Source organism: Manis pentadactyla, chromosome 12 (genome assembly GCF_030020395.1).
Source record: "Manis pentadactyla isolate mManPen7 chromosome 12, mManPen7.hap1, whole genome shotgun sequence".
NCBI classification, from domain to species: Eukaryota; Metazoa; Chordata; class Mammalia; order Pholidota; family Manidae; genus Manis; species Manis pentadactyla.
In genome coordinates this window covers 89,607,076-89,630,794 of record NC_080030.1, presented here as the reverse complement: position 1 = coordinate 89,630,794, position 23,719 = coordinate 89,607,076, and the positions used below count along the sequence as shown (strand labels likewise).

General features: G+C 49.5%; 1 protein-coding gene and 1 pseudogene across 1 annotated transcript in view; one reads left to right on the top strand and one right to left on the bottom strand.

The window, feature by feature from the left end:
• Window positions 1–1,216: 1,216 nt before the first annotated feature.
• LOC130679811 (uncharacterized) overlaps window positions 1,217–23,719 on the bottom strand; it is a 42,123-nt gene continuing 19,620 nt past the window's right edge. The window contains exons 3-8 of the mRNA XM_057489240.1: window positions 17,427–17,538; window positions 15,266–15,597; window positions 14,522–14,788; window positions 13,600–13,708; window positions 1,983–2,073; window positions 1,217–1,234 (exon numbers count right to left, since the gene is read on the bottom strand). Coding sequence (XP_057345223.1) covers window position 13,708; window positions 14,522–14,788; window positions 15,266–15,597; window positions 17,427–17,538 — 712 coding nt within the window. The 3' untranslated portion in view covers window positions 1,217–1,234; window positions 1,983–2,073; window positions 13,600–13,707. The remainder of the gene's footprint in view (window positions 1,235–1,982; window positions 2,074–13,599; window positions 13,709–14,521; window positions 14,789–15,265; window positions 15,598–17,426; window positions 17,539–23,719) is intronic.
• On the top strand, window positions 11,086–12,989 carry LOC130679862 (cytochrome c oxidase subunit 1-like; annotated as a pseudogene).

Here is a 23,719-nt window from a genome sequence, read left to right as displayed (position 1 = left end):
GTGATGCTCTGGAGGACCGGTGGGGTTGGAAAGCAAAGACAGGCGGAGCACTTGGAGAGACTTGAGGTTCCTGCCACTCGCGCCAACACAGGGATCCACATCCGGCTGCTGTGGGATGAAAGAAAGGCGGGCAGTCTGAGAGACTTCCTAACAGCGAGAGAGCTGCTAAAGGGGCAAGGGTTGCACAGAGCTTGCCGCTCGGGAGAAAGCACAGGTGCGCAAAACTGTCCGGGTGCACTCTGCCCAGCAGGTGGGGGAACTTTTAGGAGCTCCGGGCGCTCCACCCACCCTGGCTGCCTACGTAGCTCCAAAGCCCCCCACCGTGATGTGACTGATAACACAACACGGCGGCCTGCTGCACCTTCCTCCCCCGCCAGCACCGGCTCGCAAACCGGCTGCCCCCCTCCATCGCGCCAGGCCAGCGACAGGACGGCCCCACCTACGGCAGCCACGGGTGCAAAGCACAGAGGCTTCTCCCTGCGTGCTCCGCAAACTGGCCCTGGCGGTGGACACAGGCACTGCGGCCGGGAAGCGGGAAAGACCTCTTCCCTCCCGCGGGCACCAGCGCCGCCCCCGTGACCCCTGCCTGCCATCACCCCAAGGGCTGAGCAGCTCCAGAGGGAAAAGCTTCTGGGCGCTGTACAGGGCGCCACCTACAAATACGAAACGTCAAAGCCAAAGGAACCTGGTAACTGGACTCGATCCATCTTTGTGAGAGGGATCTCAACATAAAAATCAGAAACATGCTCATGGAGCTCCAGCAAAAAGTTGCCCCTGTCTCTTGGGCATAATTCTCTCTCTCTGTCTCTCTCTCTCTCTCTGTCTCTCTCCCAGGAGCACTTTGGAGGCCTTGTTCTGAGAGGGATGCTGGGGCAGCCCAGCAGGAACGGGCACAGCTCTCAGATCCACCCCGGCCAGTGCCAGGGCAGTCCCACACGGGGCCTGACCGAACTGCAACGGGGGGACGCCGCACGTGTAACTCCGCAGGAAATAACAGTGCCGCACGCTAGCCTTCCCGTTAATGGCTAGTGGCTAGGTGGCTCCACCGATACCAGGTGACGTCCACATCCCGGGCCTTACCTCCGTGGCAACCTTTTTTCCCCGTGAACCTTGAAAGCAGCACATGGAAAGATACTTACTACCAGTCTCCACCATCTCACCTCTCAGTTTAGGCTCGATGTTCCCGTATCACATCTTCTCCTCTTCGTTCCAGTTTTCTTGGCGGGTTGGTGTTCTGAGGGGGGGAAAAAAAAAAAAAAAAAAAATAATTGACTCAGAATTGGAACGAGATGGCAGGGGGTATAGGATTCTGTTTAAGCACCATCAGTAGAACAAAGACATCCGACAGCATGGGAGGACAGATTCAAAGATGGCATATCCGATAAGGGGTTGATGACATCTAAAATAAGTATGAAGTGCCCACGCACCTCCACACACAAAAAGCAAATAATCCAATTAAAACATGGGCAGAGGATCTGAACAGACACTTCTCCAAAGAAGAAATTCAGGTGGCCAGCAGGCACACGGAAAGATGCTCCACATCGCTACGATCATCAGAGAAATGCAAATTAAAACCACCACCATGAGATATCACCTCACACCAGTCAGGACGGCCACCATCGGGAAGACACACAACAACAGACGGTGGCGAGGATGTGGAGAAAGGGGAACCCTGCGACACTGCTGGTGGGCATGTACATCTCAGTTCAACCATTGTGGAAAGCAGTATGGAGGTTCCTCAAAAAACAGAAAAGTACAAATACCATTTGACCCAGGAATTCCACTCCCAGCAATGTACCCTAAGAATGCAGGAGCCTAGTTTGAAAAAGACACACGCACCCCTATGTCTATCACAGCACTACGCACAATAGCCAAGAAATGGAAGCAACGTGAGTGTCCGTCAGTAGGCGGATGGATAAAGAAGAGGTGGTACATACGCAAGATGGAATATTATTCAGCCGTAAGAAGAAAAGAAATCCTACCGTTTGCGACAACACGGATGGAGCTAGAGGGTATTATGCTCAGTGAAATGAGCAGGATGGAGAAAGACAAGCATCAGATGACTTCACTCATCTGTGGAGTAAAAGAACAAAGCAGAAACTGAAGGAACAAAACAGCAGCAGACTCACAGAACCCAAGAGTGGACTAACAGTTACCAAAGGGAAAGGGACTGGGGAGGATGGGTGGGGAGGGAGGGATAAGTGGGGAAAAAGAGGCATTACGGCTCGCACACATAACGTAGGGGGTGGGGCGGCGGGGGTGCCGGGGCCCGGGGAAGGCAGCATAACACAGAGAAGACAGGTAGGGATTCCACAGCGTCTTACGACGCCGAAGGACAGTGACTGTAATGGGGTAAGGGGTGGGGGGGACTTGATAAGATAGTGGGAGGGGGAGTCCAGTAACCATGTTGCTCATGTAATTGTACATTAACGGTCACACACACGCAAAAATCACAACGAGCTATCACCTCACACCAGTCAGAATGGCTAGTACCAAAAGAAGAGAAAAAAAAAAAAAACAAAAGAAGCAAAACAAGAAATAACAAGCGTTGATGAGGAAGTGGACAAAGGGAACCCTCGTGCACTGTTGGTGACCATGTAAATTGGTGCAGCTACTATGGGAAACAGTGTGGAGGTTCCTAAAAATATCCATAGCGGTACCACATGACCCAGCGTTCTTTTTCATACACAGCAGTGGAACTCCCTTCAGGATACCGGACCTGTTCCCAATGCATACACCACCAAGCAATTCTCCAACACCAGCAGGGTTTCTGAGAACTCTCAACTCTGATGACATCTGCCTGGACGCAGCACAAGATTCCCCAGGGTAAGGTTTCTATCCTCAAGACTGCCCTCCACCCCCAACTCCAGAGCCCGGTTGCCAGGCCCATGCAATTAGCTTGTGCTTCCCACCTACATACAGGCTAGGATTGGAAGTTCCAACGACCTCCCCCTTAGGTACTGCCCAAGTCGCTAGGGTGCCTCAGCAGCTCAGGAAAACACGTTTACCAGTTTAACAAAGAGTATCATAAAGGACACAGCAGCGCACGCGCGCGCTTCACACGCACACGCACGCGCACACACGGCAAGGTCCCAAGTAAAGGAGCTTCTATCCTCCCGGGACTTGGGGCCTGGCATGGTGGCATGTGCAGGCGACCTGGTTCCCCAAGCATGGAAGCTCTGACAGAGAAGCAGGAGATGAGAGAGAGAGCTGTGCTCTTCTCATAGGGTTCTGTGAGGGCTTCACTGCAGAGTCATGGCTGACTAAATCGCTGGCCATTGCTGATTCAACCTCCAGCCCTCATCCCTTTCCTCTTCCTTCCCTGGGGGCTGGGGGCTGCAAGTTCCCACCCGCTAACCACAAGCCTGGTGCCCCTGGCGACCAGCCTCTACCCTGGGCTAGGGCCCCAAAGCCTCTGCATTAACCTAACAAGACACCCATTGGACAGTCGTGGCTCAGAAGGATTTTCAGGAACTGCGGATGAGGAGCAAGAATACCTAGGAAATGAACAAAATATTAGCAAACCAAATTCAAAAATACATCAAGGGGATCAAACACCCTGATCAAGTGGGAATCATCCCAGGGATGCAAGGATGGTGACAGCATTCGAAAATCCATCCACACCATCCACCACATAAACAGAAAGAAAGACAAAAACCACATGATCATCTCCACAGATGCTGAAAAAGCATCCGACAAAATGCAACATCCATTCACGATAAAAACTCTCAGCCAAATGGGTATACAGGGCGAGCACCTCAACCTAATAAAGGCCGTATATGACAAACCCACAGCCAACGTCATACTCAACAGCGAGAGGCTGAAAGCCGTTCCTCTGAGACGGGGAACGAGACAGGGGTGCCCACTCGCCCCACCGTTATTCAACACAGTCCCGGGGGTCCCAGCCACGGCAATTAGACCAGACAAAGAAATACAAGGAATCCAGACTGGTAAAGAAGCAGCTAGGCGGTCACCATCTGCAGATGACACGATACTGTACGTAAGGAAACCCTGAAGACTCCACTCCAAAACTGCTAGAACTGATAACCGGAATACAGCAGAGCTGCGGGACACAAAACCAACACACAGAAATCTGCGGCTTTCCTGTACACTAACAATGAACCAAAGGAGAGGGAAATCAGGAAAACAATTCCATTCACAACTGCATCAAAAAGAATAAAATACCTAGGAATAAACCTAACCAAGGAAGCGAAAGACCTATACCCTGAAAACTATAAGACACTCTTAAGAGAAATTAAAGAGGACGCTAACAAATGGAAACTCATCCCACGCTCTTGGCTAGGAAGAATTAATATCGTCAGAATGGCCATCCTGCCCAAAGCAATCCACAGATCGGATGCAGTCCCTATCAAATCACCAACAGCATTCTTCCACGTACTGGAACAAATAGTTCAAAAATTCATATGGAAACGCCAAAGATCCCGAATAGCCAAAGCAATCCTGAGAAGGAAGAAGAAAGCATGTCTCTGTGTGTGTGTGTGTGTGTGTGTGTGTGTGTGTGTGTGTGTGTGGTGTGTGTGTGTGGTGTGTGTGTGTCTGTGGTGTGTGTGTGTGTGTGTGTGGTCTGTGTGTGTGTGTGTGTGTGGGTGGGTGCGGTATCTCGCTCCCCAACATCAAGCTCTACTACAAAGCCACAGTCTTGATCAAGACAGTTTGCTCCTGGCACTAGAACAGAGCCACAGACGGGTGGAACAGAATAAGAGACTCCAGACATTAACCCAAACATATGTGGTCAATTAATATATGATGAGGGAGCCAGGGACATACAATGGGGAAATGACACTCTCTTCAACAGACGGTGCTGGCAAAACTGGACAGCTACACGTAAGAGAATGAAACTGGATCACTGTCTAACCCCATACAGAAGAGTAAATTCGAAATGGATCCAAGACCTGAATGTGAGTCATGAAACCATAAAACTCTCAGGAAAGAACATATAGGCACAAATCTCCTGGACATAAACATGAGCGACTTCTTCAAGAACATAACCTCCCCGGGCAAGGGAAACAAGAGCAGAAATGAACTGGTGGGACTACATCAAGCTGAAGAGCTTCTGTACAGCAAAGGACACCCTCAATAGAACAAAAAGGTACCCTAAAGTATATGCGAGAATATATTCATCAATGACAGATCCGATAAAGGGTTGACATCCAAAATACATAAAGAGGAGCTCACGCACCTCAACAAACAAGAAAAGCAAATAATCCCATTAAAAAATAGGCAGAGGATCTGAACAGACACTTCTCCAAAGAAGAAATCGAGGTGGCCAACAGGCACATGAAAAGATCCTCCACACCGCCAATCCTCAGAGAAATGCAAATTAAAACCACCATGAGGTATCACCTCACACCAGTCAGGATGGCCACCATGGGGAAGACACACAACAACAGACGGTGGCGAGGATGTGGAGAAAGGGGAACCCTCCGACACTGCTGGTGGGAATGGACATCTCAGCTCAACCATTGTGGAAAGCAGTATGGAGGTTCCTCAGGAAGCTCAAAATAGAAATACCACTTGACCCGGGAATTCCACTTCTAGGAATTTACCCTAAGAGTGCAGCAGCCCAGTTTGAAAAAGACAGATGCACCCCTATGCTTATCGCAGCGCTATTTACAAGGGCCGAGAAATGGAAGCAACCTAAGTGTCCATCAGCAGCAGATGAATGGGTAAAGAAGACGTGGTACATACTATACACAATGGAGTATCACTCAGCCATAAGAAGAAAACAAATCCTACCGTTGGCAACAACACGGATGGAGCTAGAGGGTATTATGACTATGCTCAGTGAAATAAGCCAGGCGGAGAAAGACAAGTACCAAGTGATTTCACTCATATGTGGAGTATAAGAACAAAGAGAAACTGAAGGAACAAAACAGCAGCAGAATCACAGAACCCAAGAATGGACTAACAGCTCACAAAGGGAAAGGGACTGGGGAGGATGGGTGGGAAGGGAGGGATAACGGTGGGGAAAAAGAAAGGGGGCCTTACGATTATTAGCATGTATAATGTGGGGCGGGGTTGGGGGGGGGGGCGCGCACAGGGAGGACTGTGCGACACAGAGCAGACAAGTAGTGATTCTACAGCATCCTACTACACTGATGGACAGTGACTGTCACGGGGTTTGTGGGGGGGGACTTGGTGAAGGGGGGAGTCGACAAAACATAATGTTCTTCATGTAACTGTAGATTACGGATAACAAAAAAAAAACTTAACAACAAACTATCACCTCACACCAGTCAGAACGGCTTGTACCAAAAAACAAGAAATAACAAACGTTGATGAGGATGTGGAGAAAATGGAGCCCTCGTGCTTTTTTGTGACCATATAAATTGGTTCAGCTACTGTGGAAAACAGTGTGGAGGTTCCTAAAAATATCCATAGCGGTATCACATGACCCAGCGTTCTTTTTCATACACAGCAGTGGAACTCCCTTCAGGATACCGGGCCTGTTTCCAATGCATACAACACCAGACAATTCTCGAACACCAGCAGGGTTTCTGAGAACTCTCAACTCTGACAACATCTGCCTGGAGGCAGCACCAGATTCCCCAGGGTAAGGTTTCTATCCCCAAACTGCCCTCCACCCCAAATCCAGAGACCGGTTACCAGGCCCACACAATTAGCCTGTGCTTCCCACCTACAGGCTATTATTGGAGGTTCCAACGACCTCCCCCTTAGGTCTGACCAAGTTGCTAGAGTGCCTCAGAAGCTCAGGGAACACGTTTACCAGTTCAACAAAGAGTACATATCATAAGGCACACAACAGCCAGATGAACACACACATACGGCAAGGTCCCAAATAGAGCAACTTCTATCCTCCAGGTTCTTGGGTTCTGGCATGGTGGCCTGTGAAGGCGACCTGGTTTCCCAAGCAAGGAAGCTCTGATAGAGAAGCTGAAGTTGAGAGAGAGAGATGTGCTTTTCTCATGGGGTTTTGTGAGGACTTCACTGCAGAGTCATGACTGACTAAATCGCTGGCCATTGCTGATTCAACCTCCAGCCCTCATCCCTTTCCTATTCTTCCCTGGGGGCTGAAAGTTCCCACCCTCTAACCACAAGCCTGGTGTTCCTGGCAACCAGCCTCTACCCTGGGCTAGTGCCCCAAAGCCTCTGCATTAACCTAACAAGACACCCATTGGACAGTTATGGCTCAGAAGGATTTTCAGGAACTGTGGATGAGGAGCAAAAATACCTAGGAAATGAATTTTGGTCATCTGAATTACCAAATATTTTCTTCTTATCAATCATTACATCGTAACAGGTGTCCACACATACCCATAATGCCTGCAGGGACCTCTCTCTCCCTGAGAGGAGGCACAGAGCTCCCCACTTCCACTATTATTTCCTTCCTTCCTGTGTCATTGATCTGCACCAAAGACGATCCCTTTCAGGAGAATGAAGCCAAGGCTTCCGGCATATGCCAAGGCCGAGGCCCTCCTCCCCAGGGACATGGGCAGAGAGATGGGAGAAATGGCTTCAGGAGTCTGTTTTCCTGTCAGCCGCTCTCCACTCCCCCAGCCTCAGCTGTCACCTCACCACCCAGCCTTACACACTGGGGCCTATGAAGACCAAAACCCTGGAGTCAGAGCAGCTGGATAGCTGCCGTATGTGCTCAGCTGTGCAATGCTAGGGGCTCCGCTCCTCTCAGGGCTCAGGTTGGAAAAACCCGACAGGGAAGAGGAGGTGGCCCAGCGACTCCCCGTCACCATGTCGAATGTGGCAGCGCAAGCTCCACTTCCGCTGGAGATTCTTCCTGGCTGTCTGAGCACTTGCAAGGCAGCACGATACGGTGTAGTTAGGGCGGGAATTTCCCAAACCTAGAATTTTAATTTCCTGAGTATGAGCAGACTTTATGCTGCTCTGACTACAATGGAGCACAAAGAATGTCTATGCAGTAGGTCCCACTTCTGAGTGACAGCACCCACGTCACCCGTTCGCAGCTGCCTCTGGTGACCAAGATGAGAACTAACTGGATGTTACTGGGAAGTTTTGACTGTCAAAGAAAGTACAGAAGTTTTTGAGACACGTTCTCCATCCACTCTCTGCATTTGCAGTGACACAGAGCAGGGAAATGGGATGAGGTTCATGCCACTGTAAAATACACTCAGCCTAAGAAAAGCCCACTTTATACTTTAACTTCATCTACATGCTGTTCTGCTTCTTCCAGCCCCTCTATCAATTAAGGAACATTGTAACCACGATGGGAGAGAGACCTGAGAAGGGCAAATGAACCTAGGGTGATAAAAAATGCTGAGATCTGGATCAACACAGTCCCCTGAATAATTCTACTCTTAAGACAAAACTTCAAAGGAATTAGGAATCAGCTGTATGCAGCATGCCTTACACCCAGAGCTACCCAAAAGGCCCTTAACTGCGCCTCCTCTCTCAGGTCACCTGCACTCCCGTTTGGGTGTGTACACTGTCTGACAGTAAATGAACCTTCTTGTTGCACAAGCCAACTGGACTTGTCTCTGAACTATTTACCCTAAGACAAAAACCCTCTGACCTCCACGTCCAGCGGTAAATGTCTCTGTCACTTTGCTACTTTATTCAGCTTTCTAGTTTTATAATCCTTTTCTCTCTCCCTGTTTTATTTAAGGCCAATGGAGAAGCAGTAGTTCTTAGGAGATAATCTCACTCCATCCAGTGTTCCATGGCTCCCCAAATTCTGGGACTGTAGGGATATAATTCTCACGCCGTGCAGATCAAGTGGACACCGGATACCAGGAGTTGCCAAGGAATATGCCCTGTGCCAAGCAGCAATTCAGTGAACTTTCTTTTCTCCCTCTGCTCTTCCTTGCTCTCTACTGCCTGCACAGCTCCTGACATTCGCTTTCTACTCTTGCTTTAATGAATTCCTTTCTTACTGGCACACATTTGACCTGGTCGAGAATTCTTTCCCTATCAGAGTCAAGAACTGTCCCTGATTCGGGGTGAGGTTTCACCTAGTACCCAGGGAGAGACCTGCCCAGCAACACCAGCATTCAGCTGCTGCTGTATAGGAGAGGGACCCACATGGGCTGAGTCCACACCCACAGCCATGTTCCTGGAAAAGCAGGTGAGGCCAGGCTTCCACTCCTAACCCAGGGCCTTGGGCTCCTGAATTCTCTCCAATTCCCCTTTCCCGTCCGTCCGTCCCTGGACAGTGTCTGCCACTGCCGCACCTTCTACAGCACGGCAGTCCATCTTGATCTCTCCAGGTCTCCACCAGGACTCCAAATAAAAATACTTGCTATAATTCCTATTTTAAGGAAAAAATTCAATCCGCAATCTATAGAGGCAACAACAAAACATTTCCTAGTACAAGCTACCGCCCGCATCTATATTACTAATGCTAGCCATCACTACCAATCTCATATTCTATGGACAATGGGCTATCACAAAAATGTATGATACCATGGCATCTATCATCATTACCACAGCCATAGCCATAAAACTGGGAATAGCCCCATTCCACTTCTGAGTTCCAGAAGTAGCACAAGGAACCCTGCTGTCATAGGGCATACTACTATTAACCCGACAAAAAATCACACCCATCTCAGTTCTGTGTTAAATTTCACCCACAGTTAACATAAACTTGATAATACCTATGGCAGCACTCTCAATTTTAATTGGAGGCTGAGTGGGTCTAAACCAAACACAATTACAAAAAAATTACAGCTTACTCCTCAATTGCCCACACGGGTTGAATAATAATAATAACAACATTAGAGACTGACGAAAATTAGGCTTGGGGTGGATTAATGATTGTGCATTGAGCATTGACTCCCCTATACAGAATTTTATTGTTGTTAACAACCATTTGATCAATAAATATGAGAGATGCCCTCACAAAAAAAAAAAAAAAAAAAAAGAAGGACAGACTTCCAATGGTAAAATAAATAAGTAACCAGGATGTAATGTATAGCATAAGGAATATAGTCAAGATATTGTAACAGCTTGGTAGGGTGATAGCTGGAACCTAGAATTATGTATATAAATGTTTTATCACTATGTTGTACACCTGAAACTAATGTAATGTAATACTGTGCGTCAACTACCCTTCAATAAAAAATAATTATCTAAAAAAAATAAATAAATAATAATAATAATAATAATAATAACAGCATATAACCCAACTATTACTATTCTAAATCTCCTAATGTATATTATAATGACCCTATCAATATTCATAATGCTAATATACAATTCATTGACAACAACCTTATCTTTGTCTCACCTATCAAATAAGACACTGCTAACTACAACCATTATGCTCACAATCCTAACTATCACTTGGAGGCCTTCCACCATTATCCAGATTTTTACCTAAGTGCATGATCATTCAAGAACTTAGCAGAAACAACAACATAATATTGTCAATAGCAGCGATAGCTCTACTAAACTTCTATTTTTATATGCGCTGACTTACTCCACAACACTAACAATATTCCCAATAACCAACAACATAAAAGTGACAATTTGAAACTATGAAACACATAAAATTAGCCCCACCCCTAATTATTCTATCCACAATAAATACTTCCACTAATTCCGACCGTATCAATTCTAAACTGGAAATTTAGATTACACAGACCAAGACCCTTCAAAGCTCTAAGCAAGTATAAAACACTTAATTTCTAATCCTAAGGACTGTAAGACTCTATCCTACATCACTTGAATGCAAATCAAACACTTTGATTAAGCTAAATCCTCACTAGATTGATGGGATACAAACCCATGAAACTTTAGTTAACAGCTAAAAACCCTAATCAGCTGGCTTCAATCTACTTCTCCCGCCATAAAAAAAAAAAAAAAAAAGGTGGCGAGAGAAGTCCCGGCAGAATTGAAGCTGCTTCTCTCAATTTTCAATTCAGTATGTAAAACACCTCAGGACTTGGCAAGAAGAGGACTTTACCTCTATCTTTCGATTTACAGTCTAATACTTATTCAGCCACCTTACCCATGTTCATCAATCATTGATTATTTTCAACTAATCACAAAGACATCGGCACATTATACCTTCTTTTTGGCACTTGACCTGGAATAGTGGGACCCGCTCTAAGCCTCCTTACAGTGCTGAACTAGGCCAGCCTGGGACCCCTTAGGTAGTGACCACATCTATAATGTAAGCATAACCGTGCACGCCTTTCTAATAATTTTCTTTATGGTGATACCTATTATAATAGGGGGCTTTGGAAACTGACTAGTGCCTTTAATAATTAGTGCCCCAGACATAGCATTTCCCCATATAAATAATAACATAAGTTTTGACTCCTCCCTCCCTCCTTTCTTCTTCTCCTAGCATCCTCTACAGTCGAAACAGGAACTGGAACCCGGTGAACCATACATGCCCCCCTTAGCAGGTAATTTAGCACATGTAAGGGCCTCAGTGGATTTAACCTTTTTTTCTCTTCACTTAGCAAGTGTCAATTCTAGGGGCTTTAGTAACTGCATCACAACTATTATTAACACAAAACCTCCCACTATAAGCCAATATCAAACTCCACTACTTGTGTGATCAGTTCTAGTTACAGCCGTACTCCTACTACTGTCTCTACCGTGTTCTAGCTGCCAGCATTAGTATGCTTTAACAGATATCAACCTAAACACATTTTTTGATCCTGCTGGGGGAGGGGATCCAATTTTATATCAACACTTATTCTGATTTTTGGTCACCACAAAGTATATATTTTAATCCTTCCTGGCTTTGGAATCATCTCTCATATTGTAACCTACTATTCTGGGAAAAATAACCTTTTGGGTATATGGGCATAGTCTGGGCAATAATGTCAATTGGCTTTCTAGGCTTCATTATATGAGCATATACATTTACAGTAGGCATAGACGTTGATACACAAGCCTGTTTTACATCCGCCACTATAATTATTGCAATTCCAACAGGTGTGAAAGTATACAGTTGATTAGCAACTCTGCATGGTGGAAATGTAAAATGATCCCCGGCCATATTATGGGCCCTGAGCTTTATTTTCTTGCTTACAGTAGGGGGCTTAACTGGTATTGTACTACTTAATTCACCATTAGACATTATTCTTTATGATACTTACTATGTAGTACAGCCCATTTTATTATGTGCTCTCCATAGGTGCGGTTTTTGCTATTATGGGGGGATTTGTACATTGATTTCCTCTATTTTCAGGATATACCTTCAACCCTACATGAACAAAGATTCACTTTACAATTATATTTGTAGGTGTTAATATAATTTATCCCCCCTCAACATTTTCTCAGACTTTCAGGAATACCACATTATTCTGATAACCCAGATGCTTACACAACATGAAATACTGTGTCGCCCAGAGGATCCTTTATTTCACTAACTGCTGATAGTTTTTATAATCTGAGAAGCTTTAGCTTCTAAATGAGAAGTGCACATAGTAGAACTAACTAATACCAATCTTGAATGATTACACAGCTGCTCCCCACCTTACCATACATCTGAGGAGCCTGCCTTTGTCAACTTAAACAAACAAGGAATCAAACCACCAAAAAATGCTTTCAAGCCAATATCATAACCTCTTTCTCAATTACTGAAGTATTAGTAAAATTTACATAACTTTGTCAATGTTAAATTATAGGTCTAAGTCCTTCATACTTCCATAGCATGCCCCTTTCAACTCAGGCTAAGGCCTTGGGAGCCACAAGCCTAGAGGGAGAATGAACTCGATGCTACCTGACATTTACCCCAGGAAACTGACCCTCTGGCTGGGCTTCCTGGTGCTCATCAGGGTCTGTAAGTAACGCCAAGGAGAGGGGGGCCAGGAGATTATGTGTGCTTCAGGCCTCCTCACCTCCTCTGTCCAAAAGCTACCCTCTGTTTTGATAGCACCATGGAACAAAATATTAACTCCTATACTGTACTTCATTATTTATTAGTTTTCTAATAGCATGTACCAGATTGGGTTGCATCAGCAAGCTGGAATGACCACTTCACTAAAAAGCCTGCCTAGATGGCTGCACGACAGAAACTACCCACACCTACACCCACGGATGCATGTATATTAGAGCAGCCCAAGTTCACCTCCACAGAGTGCCAGAATACACGCTGTGTGTCTCTCTCTCCAACACTGACCCTTGTCAAAGGACCATAATTTTTGTTCTTAAAAAAACTTTACACCAAAATACATACAATAAAATGCACAAATCGCAAAGCTTGATGAAGTCTGATGTATGTACACACATCACCATCGCCTAGATCAAGATTATCAAATATTCTCATTTTCTCACCCCTCACCTACTTCAAAGACATTTTTGCCAAGGAGGCATACAGATGGCCAACAGACATAAAAAGATGCTCAATATCACTCATCATCAGGGAAATGCAAGATTAAATCCTATGAGATGTCACGTCGCATTAGTCAGACTGTCCAAAATCCAAGAGACAAAAAAATTACAGGTGTTGGCAAGGATGCGGAGACAACGGAATGCTGGTGGGACAATGGCTGCAAGTTGATGCAGCCACCACAGAAAGCAGGAGGGAGGTTTCTCAGAGAACAGCTGTGCTCTCTGTAATGCTATCGGATGAGGAAGGACACTGTGAATGGTGGCTTGCTAAGGATGCTAAAAGGACTTACCTACCTGCCTCGTGTGACCCTGAAGGTAGGGAACAGCAGATGTTTGCACAAATGGATCAAGTAGAACTTTCATGAGCTGACTTCAGACAGACAAAGTTGTTCCCTGTGGAGACCTTATAGGGAAAACAAAAATGTCACTAAGAGGGTGAACCTCACCCACTGGGCTTCCCCACTAAGAAGGGACAGTCCACTAGCAGATGGCTTTTTCAGAGGCAGGGGCAGTGGGTCACAGGGGAAGCCCTGATTTGCAGGCAACCTGCCAGGTGGAAGGGGGTGGGGAAGGATGCTCTCACCTATGACTATGCATGCTCCAGGGGCCTCCCTGCTGAGGCCAATCTCCCCAGCAGCCCGCCCCAGTCTCCCCACCTGACTTCTCTGCTAGGCAGTTATAGAAAACCAGCTGCCTTCCTCAAGCTCTCCTAGTGCACAGGCACCCAGAGACACAAACACTGTCCCAGGCCGCACAGTGCTCTCACACACCACACGTTCAAGAGCTACCACACACACACACACACACACGCGCGCGCGAGCGGAAGGCAGCAGACACCACAGCGACACACTCACCAGTGGGCCAAGCCGCCAACACGCAGCCGCAGGTACCTTCGCACACTCCCTGGACTACTGGCCTACTCCTGCGCTGACCTGTTTGGGAGCACAGGAGACCCCCCGAACCCCGCAGATGCACCCTCGCAGCAGCCATGCCCGCGTACCCACGGACCAGACATCTGAACCATTACCCAAAGTCAGAGAAGCTGGCGGGCCTGGGGAGCTCCTGGCTGAGACCCAGTCACCTTCCTGGCTGGGTAGGTGCATGCGCTGCCCATTGCTTTCCAATGCCCACCCACAGCTTTCCACTTTCCTCCCAAGGACCATGCAACACCCCCAAACTCCCTGATAGAAAAGCCAACATGAGGGTGGCTACTTACTATGAACTGAGGTTGCTGCAAGGCAGCGAGGCCTGCAAGGGAACCAGGGAGCTGGGTCCCTGGCAGGGGGGCCCCTGCTGGCAGTGGTACGAGTCTGAGGGATCTCGCAGTGGAGGGCCATGAGCGCTGGCGAAGGCAGCAACATCGGCATCAGCGGAAGAAGGCATTGGAGGGCGGTGGTAACGGCAGGCGTCTAGGGCGGGTGTCAGCGGGAGGCACCGGCGGGCAGGGCAGAAGAGAGGCCGGGCTCCAGGATGGGTGGATGCGCTTTGGTGGAGAGAAGCGGCGATGGAGGCCAGTGGCTTTGCCTGGCGCGAGGGGGGCATGCTGGGCATTGGCTGCGGGCCGACTCCGTCCCCTTACACCGCTGCCGCTCCGCCCCCAGAACCGACACAATCGCCAGCCATGGACGCTGCCCTCCCACTGCCAATGCCCCCGTCACCTTGCCCTCGCCTCTGGCTGCGCACCTGCCAACGGCAGCCTCGGAAGTCCACCTCGGGCACAGACACCCGCGCAGCAGACGCCACGGCCCACCATGGAGCGCAGCCTGTCCACACTGCCGCCCACTGGAGACCCTGCTCCCCGCCACCGCCTCTGCCGCCTCTCACGGTGCACCTGCAGACGGCGGGCTGGACTCCGCCCCCGGCCGCAGACCCCGCCGCCGAGGAGCAACAGCCCGCAGCTCCCCATAGCAGACTCCTTCCCCAACCCGAAGACGCCTGCCCTCTGGGGATGGCTGCTTACGGTGAGCTGCCGCTGCGAGGCCAGGACTGCGTGAGAAGGGCACAGGGACCCTGGCAAGGTGGGGCCCTGGAGCCGGCGGTAGGCAGCCGCTGTTGGAGGGCTCCGGCCGGCGGTGCAGGGCTTTGGCGAGACAGCGACATCAGCGGGAGGAGGCCTTGGCCGGCGGGGACGGTATGAGTGGGAGGCACTGGCGAGCGGCGGGCGGGATCAGGCAGGAAGCTTCCTTCTCTGCAGCAGGTGATGGCCCAGCTGGAAGGACACGTGGCGGGCACCGGAAGTAGGTGGCGCTGGCCGGCAGGAGCATGCGCAGCAGGCACTGGAAGTGGGCGGTGCTGGAAGGCGGGAAGAGCGTGCGCAGCCTTGGTTGCGGGCAGACCCCGCCCCCCCGTGCGCAGCGGGCTCCGGAAGTGGGCGGCGCTGGTAGGTGGCACGAGTGTGCGCAGCCTTGGTTGCGGGCAGACCCCGCCCCCCTCAGGCGCTGCCCCCAAACCCCAACGACAGAGCACGCGCATCAGTCCCACACTCCCCTTTCTGTGCAGCATCCATGTAAAATAAAAGATGGTATTCACAGAACCCAAGAATGGACTACAGTTGCCTAAGGGAAAGGGACTGGGGAGGATGGGTGGGAAGGGAGGGATAACGGGGAAAAGGGGGCATTACTATTAGCAGACATAATGTAGAGAGGGGCACGGGGAGGGTTGTACAACACAGAGAAGACAAGTAGTGATTCTATAGCATCTTACTACACTGATGGACAGTGACTGTAATGGAGTATGCGGGGGGACTTGGTGATAGGGGGAGTCTAGTAAGCAATGTTCCTCATGTAAATTGTAGATTAATGACACCGAAATTAAAAAAACAAAGACGGCATACAAAAAAAATTTAGGAGCTCAAAATAAGTTAGCAGAAACAATATTCTGGGAAAATCTTGGTAGCCGGAGTCCAAGCTTCATGCCAAAGCCTCCTCACCATGTCTATATATATATGGAGAAGCTGGAAGGACAGGGTGGGAGGGTAAAATATGGGAACAGGAAACAGTACTTGCACTGAGCTGACGGAATAGACAAACGCGCACACACACACACACACACACACACACACTCACACACACACACACACACTCACACACACACAAACACACACTTCCCCTAGAGAAACCTAGTCAACAAAAAGGAAAGGTAACTTAAAGGCCATTAGCTTGGGGTTGGTTTGGCCCGTCCCCACAACTGAGCAAGGCAGGACATGGCTCTAATAGGGCAGGGGGATGTTATCAGGCCAGCCCAGAAGGCTTGGAAACGGCTCTCTCAGGAAGCCAGCTCCACTCAGACAAGGCACACGGACGCCCACACATGTCAACAAGCATCCCTCAGAGACTTTAAGCCCCAGTTCAGTCCCTGCCCTCGGAAAGTATGATCTACAGGGAGAAGTCTCAACAAGTCCTGACCTGGTGGTGTGGACAGGCCACCAGGAAACTCAGAAGGGTGTCAGAAGGAAGTGAGGTCTGAGCCGGGCTTGAGGAATTTCTCCAAGTGAGACTCCAGGCAGAAGGGAGCCTGGACACAAGTGGTGTGTGTGGTGGGGCAGGGGCAGAGGCTACCACAGGACGTGGGCAGCTGTGAAAGGACTGAAAGAACCACTTTCAGAAGCCTCCAAGCCCAAGAGCGGACTCCCTTGGCCCAGTGGACAACAGGAAGGGAGTGGTATTTACTGCACACTCCTGGCTTGGCACCACCAGCACTGTCACCTCACCGAGTTGGATGCTCCCCCCTACACCCAGCTGCCTTGACAGAAAACACTGCTTCCTTGTTAGACTGGATCCGACGAGGGTCAGAGAGGGCAGGTCTCAGGGAGAAGGACTCACAGCAAAGTGGCTGAGCCACCCATATGTGAGGAGAGCAGGACAGGAATGGTCAGCAGAACATAGGAGTCCCAGAACACCCCTGAGAAAGGCCGCTCAGCAAGGGTCCACCCCACAGTGCACAAAAGACATGGGGAGAGAAGGTCACAGGCATTCAGTCAGCCCAAATAGCAATCCATCAGACACTCAGCCCAAGGAGGGCAGGGCCCCACACAGTCCCCCTAGGAATGACACCAAGAGTCGTAGCATCTCAGGTGACCCCACAGCCCTTGTCCTCTACCACTGCAAGCCCTGACCACATACATGTATGCCCAGCCTCAGTGTCCTAGACTTGAGCATAAGGATGGTCTTCGTGATCACTGCATTCCAGGTCCTCAGGACAGGGGCTGACACACAGTGGGGGCTCAGCAGGTATCTGATGAGTAAATGAACCCAAGTTAACTCCCTAAAGGCTGAGGCCGAGTTGTTCCTTTAACAATTAGTTGAGAATCCACTGTGTGCCGGACATGCTATTGGTGCTTGCTACATAACCATGAGCAAAAGAGCACAAGAGCCCTGCCCTCCTGGGGCTAACAGCCCAGTGGCCACATTCACCTTTGTGTCCCCATCACATCACATGTCAGAGCATTCCCACCCCCTATGCCAGGCTCACTGAAGCAGAATGAATGGACTGTGGGAGGCAGGGTGACTCAGAACTGGGTTGAAGCCCTGGCTCTGCACTGACTAGTTCTGAGCCCAGCTAACACCAACTCTCATCAGGCGGTAAGCAGCATGCAGTACACCAGAAGCCCCATCCGCATCCACACTCCCCACTCCCACACCCCCTGCGGCCACTGCTGCCCTACCGGCTTCCTCCCCCTGTACAGGACTGAGTATCTGGACCTTTACATCAGTCAGGCTGCTTCAGACAACACTGATGCCCAAAACATGGCTCTCTCAGGAAGCCAGCTCCACTCAGACAAGGCACACAGACACCCACACGTATCAACAAGCATCTCTTGGAGACTTCAAGCCCCAGTTCAGTCCCTGCCCTCGGAAAGTATGATCTACAGGGAGAGAAGTCTCAACAAGAGAACCTTAGCCCCACCAGGAACCCAGCTGCACCCTGCAGTCCTGGAAACAATGCTGTCATTGCTCTCCTCAAGGAGACATTCTGTCCCACCACTTGGACAGTCATGTTCACAGTCTAGTCCTGGGACTCCCGGAGCCACAACCACCTGGAAGCTAGTTAACAATCCTGCTTCCTGAACTCCAGCCGCACAAAGACCTCCCAAAGCAGAAGACCACCCTCCACGGGCCAGCTTCACTCCTAGGCCAGGTGCTCTCATGGTCACGAGATGGCTGCAGCTCCAGGCCTCAAAAGTGAACAACATTCTCAGAGGAAAAAGACCATCCTTCTTCCCTCTTAGGCATGTACGGTGCCCACTCCTACCACCAATGCCTCTAATGTCTCATTGGCAGGAACTAAGTCACTCAACATGTTCATACCTCAGCCAATCCCAGGCAAGGGAGCAGAACCACGAAGCCAGAGCCCAGGGCCACTGTCTCGACAATGGGTTTCAACCCCGGGCAAGTTCGCTATGGATTCAGTGTGACCAAAGTAAATAACAGCAAAACGTTCTTGGGGTGAAAAGGTTATACCCAACTTTATTTCCAGGTGGCAAGTCAGTCACTAAAATCCCGTTCACTCAGAGCGAGTCTGCATGCAGCAAGCTGGTCTCTGCCTCTGGGTCCCTCTGTCCACACAGCTGTCCACTGGGCCCCTCTGTCCTCACAGCCATCCTCAGGGCCCCTCTGTCCACACAGCCATCCCGCACAACCGTCCTCCGGGCCTCTCTGCACAGTCGTCCCCCAAGCCTCTCTGCACAGTCGTCCCACACAGCTGTTCGCTGGGCCTCTGTCCTCAGCACTGCCACCACTCCAGCCTCTGCTCTGCTCTCCTGCAGCCTTGCAGCCCTGCCACCGTGTCGCACCCAGAGCACTGGGCGGAGCTCTTCATATAGAGTCAACAGCCATGTATTGCCCACAGGTGTGCAGTAAGCTTAGTCAACAAGGGCCAGGTGAGAATCCTGGCCACAGGAACTCTCATTTTATCCACAGACACCAACAGTGAAGCAGAAGGCAGGCAACTGGAGAGGCTGAGAACTGAGCAAACCTGGGCTCAGTCTGGAAAACAGTGAGTGCAGTGGAAAATGCTGGACTGACAACCAGGGGGCCTCTGGATGTCCCCAGGCCACCTGACAACAGCAGCCCCAGAAGTAAAGACCAGTCCTCGCAGGGCACCACCTCTCAGGGACAGCCACCACCTGTACTTTGGCACTCACTTCCATTCCAGAAGGACCTTGGCCTCACTTCTCTAAGCCTGTTCCGACTGCTGAGCCCTCTAGAGAAAGTCCTGTGGGCCAGTTCAGCACGGCTCACCAAGTGTGAGCCTGACAGCTCATGACCACACAAACACAGCCCTCTGTCCTCTCGACACCGACCACCTGGGTGAGGAGACAAGGCCTGCACTGAGATGGGCAGTGTAGGGGAGAAACAGCCCTGAACTGGGAGATGGGGGAGGAGACGACAACACCCGCCAGAGACGGTGGCTGAAGGCTCACCCCGCATGGGCACCTGACCCGCAGTTACAGGCGAGGGTGCTGGTTGGGGTTTTTCCTTCCCTCTCATCTGGTCTTTACAACCACACTAGAAGTTTGGCACTATTATTACAGGTTCATAATCCCTTATCCATAATTTTTAAAATCCAGAACTCTCTAAAAACCAAAAGCTGATTTTGTTGTTAATTGATTGGGCAGCAGAGCTTCAACTGAACCAACACAAGACTATGACCTATCTACCCCTTCTGCAATGACTGCTCATACGTTTTGAATCAGAAATAGTGACGTTTTACACAGTGCTGCCCTTAAATCCCACCAGCAGCGCCATATAATCCAGTATATGTTCCACATTCTGAAAAGTTCTGCATTCAGAAACACATCCGGCCCCAAGGGTTTCAGAACAGGGGCTGGGGGTGTGTATTACTACTCTACACAAGATAAAGTGACTCTCTTAGGAAAAAGCAGAACCGCACCTGGAACTAAGCAACTGAACTCACAGGCCAGAGCTATGACCCACTGTGCTTCCATCACTCACCCACTGGTGATTTTAAGGAATACACACCCCACCCCACCCCACCCCGTAGACCTCATCTGTCTTCTCATCCATAAAATGGAGAGCTTGGACAAGATCAGCAGGTTTCAAATGTGGTTTAAAGCCGATTGGCCCTTCCTTCAAGGACACCTTAAGGAAAAGTGTCACTGCTCCAGTGAGCACGTTCGCAGCAGGGTTCCTCAACAGCACAGTTTGAAAACTGCTATGCAGTGATCTTTTGGGGCCATCTGGTTCTAACATTATATGGTTGTCTTCTCGAGGCAAACAGCCTTTCCTGTGAAAGAAGGACACCTGGAAAGAATGTGAACCAGACCCTGACAGACAGATAGGCTTCTGACCTGCAGAGAGGACTCCAGAGCCAAGCAGCAAGCTCAAGTAAGGTGTGTGAGAGGTTCCAGGAGGCCAGGCCAGCCAAGGGGGTTCCTGGGCCAAGGTGACAGGAGGACATACATGCTGGAAAGGTTGGCTGATCAGGCAGATGAGTGTCAGGAATCCTCTTCCCTACCCCCTCGGAGCCTGAAATTTCTCCAAACAGGAGGCCAGGGGACAAGTTAGGCAGTCCCGGCCCCACTGTGTGCAACCACAAATTCACAGTTCTGTCCTCACTATAGCAACCAAGAGCCTCAAAGCTTAGCTCACAGCCATCAATATGTTATTGTCAAATAAGTGACTCTTGTGATTCCAAAAATCAGAGCATATGATCTGCCACAAAGACACATCCTTCAGAGGACAACAGGACAGAGTAAGAGCAGGACGGCGGCCCTGGGCAGGCCAGAATGGAGGGTCACCAAGTCTCACTGGTGTCCTTCCCACTGTCTAGGGGCAGTATGACTCCCACGGGTCTGCAGCAGCCCAGGAATGTCCAGAAGCCATTCTAAACAACAGTGCCGCCTTCTCGCCTCGGCCCTGCAGACTCTCAGGCTGTTTCCAAAGAAGCCCTTCAGGCCAGTGGGCAGCCCCCCAGTCTACCATTAACTCTTCCCTCTTTGGGGCTCCAGAGGCCTTACTGAGACCAGAGAGTGGTCCAGGAGCCCAGCCTGCCTCCAGGAGGGGAAGCCCCAGGGCTGGCAACAGTGCCATAAGAAATATCAGCTATTGGCAAATGCAAGAACTTCACTCCTACTCAATGGTGTAAATACATTTTGTAACCAAACTTTGCCCTAGAAATAGTATTTGTTTCAGGCACCATTTCCCTACCTACCCATCACCAAGAGGTAATTAGAGTGTCTCATAATCACACCTAATCAGAAGGGCAATGATCCCTTAAAGGACAAACTACCATTTGGGGCCTAGTTGCTCTCTCTCAGGGAGCTCACTCACTGAGCTCCTGTAATAAGATTAACAGATGGGCAAAGGGAGAAAGAAGCAGACACTGCCTCAGAAGGGAGTGGCTAGCTGTCAGGGCTGGTTCAGGCCTCCAAGATGCCTGCTTCTGTTATTGAAATACGTGGGAGGCATGAGTTCAGGTGTGTCACTTCTAGCCAGGTCTTCCTCCCAGCCAGCTGACATCAAGGACTTGGCCTGCCTTGCCTGGGGTTACTGCGAGTCAGTAGAAGGAAGTGAACACCAGAATTTTGCATATACCAAGGTTTACGTATCATCAAACCATTACATCCTCACAGCCACCATAGAGGAACAGGATTACTAACCCTATGGTACCCATGTGGAAACACAGGCTCTGACGGGTCAAGTGACCAGCTCAAGGTCACCCAGCTAGCTATAGACAGAGTCCGAATAGAGTAATACAGTTTCTCATAGGGCAATGAACCTCGCCATCGGGAGGCTGGAGGGTGACATTCTGGGGAAAGAGGGTAGCTGGGACCTAGTCTTGAGTGGAATTTTCTCCCACCACCCCCTTAACTTGTGTGATGACACTCTTGCTGGAACTCACCGGGGCCTGGCATAAAGCTGCTGCACATTTTGCTTTCTTGAGATGGAGTGATTTTGAGATGGAGTGATTACCATTTGGGGCCTAGTGGCTCTAAGTGAGCTCACTAGCCTTCATGGGGGAGTATGAGGCAGAGAAGGGATTTCTGGGTTCTGTTTTCAGCTTGGCATTTGCCCTTTTCTTCCTTATCCACCTCTTGGCAGAACTGTCTAAACCTCTTTATCTCCAAGGAATCAGGCTGGAGCAGAATGCTCTGAGGGTGTCCGCTATTTAGAGTCCTCGTGGGGAGGGGCCACCAGGCTCCCTTCCCATAGTTACCAAAGGCTGCTGAGGGGGAGGCCCACTGCAGGCAGCAGCATGGGGATTGAGTGCTTCCTCTGCTCAGAACCCTCCCATGGCTCCCACCTCACTCACAGAAAAGCCAAAGACTTGACCATGACCTCTGAGGCCCCACGTGATCTGGCCCTGCCACCCCTCTGCTGTCATTAGGCTTCTGCCCTTGAGGCCCCCTCCCTGAAACACCCTTCTCCATCACCTCAGGCCTTATCTCAGATGCTGCCCTCCTAGTGAGGCCCTACCTGGTCACCCTATTTAAACCAGGAGTCCTGTACCCCCACAGCACCACACTCCCAAAGCACTGTCTCTCCTCCCCTCTTTATTCCTTTGCTACCACCAACCACTCTCTCACATCCTGTAAATCTGACTTAATGATATGATTCATCTGTCTCCCTGCCCCTTCCCCACTGGCACATGTACTGCATAAGGAGAGGATGTTTATCCATTCTGTTTTGTTCACTGGTATACCCCCAGTGCCCCAAATGGAAACTAGCACATAGCAAGTACTATTTGTGGAATGAAGGAATGAATGAATGAATGAATGGCTTGCCTACTAAGGCATCAGGCTCTGTGCCCAGCCCTGGAATTCATTAGCTCCTTCGATCCTCCTCACAACCCAGACCAACTAAGTCTTTAACTCTCCGTTCTAAGATGAGGAAACACGTTCAAAGTAGTGAAGGATCTGGCTAAGGACACAGTTAGGAAGTAGCAGGGACTCAGGCATTGGTCTGGGTGGTTCCAAACATGATGGTCTTTTCTGCCTGGGGCTGCTTTCAAACTGTCTTAGTACAACACACGACATTAACTTGCTTTCCTTATTCTCAGCAACAAGTGCTGTAGCTTAAGGATTTTGCCAAACATGCCCAGAATCTGATGTCTAGTGTAACCAAAAGGATTTAAGGGGGAGATGGTATGACCAAATCTATACTTTTAAATCACTGGCTTTGACTGCATCAGGACCTCTTCTTTCCCAATTCTATCCTTAAGCACAGACAATTCCTAAGGCCCATTAAAAGTTATGATAGAGTGTACGTTTAAATAAAAGATGAATGCTTTGGTTGAAATATGCACTCCTAGAAGTCCTGGTTTCTATGGAAACCTCTTGACTATTAAGTGACAGTTGTTCTTAATGTTTTATGTTATTGTGGTCCCCAAAGGAGCAATTCTGTGGCTTCCTTATCTGTGGCCATTCAACTTCTGCTTCATTATATCCTTGGGA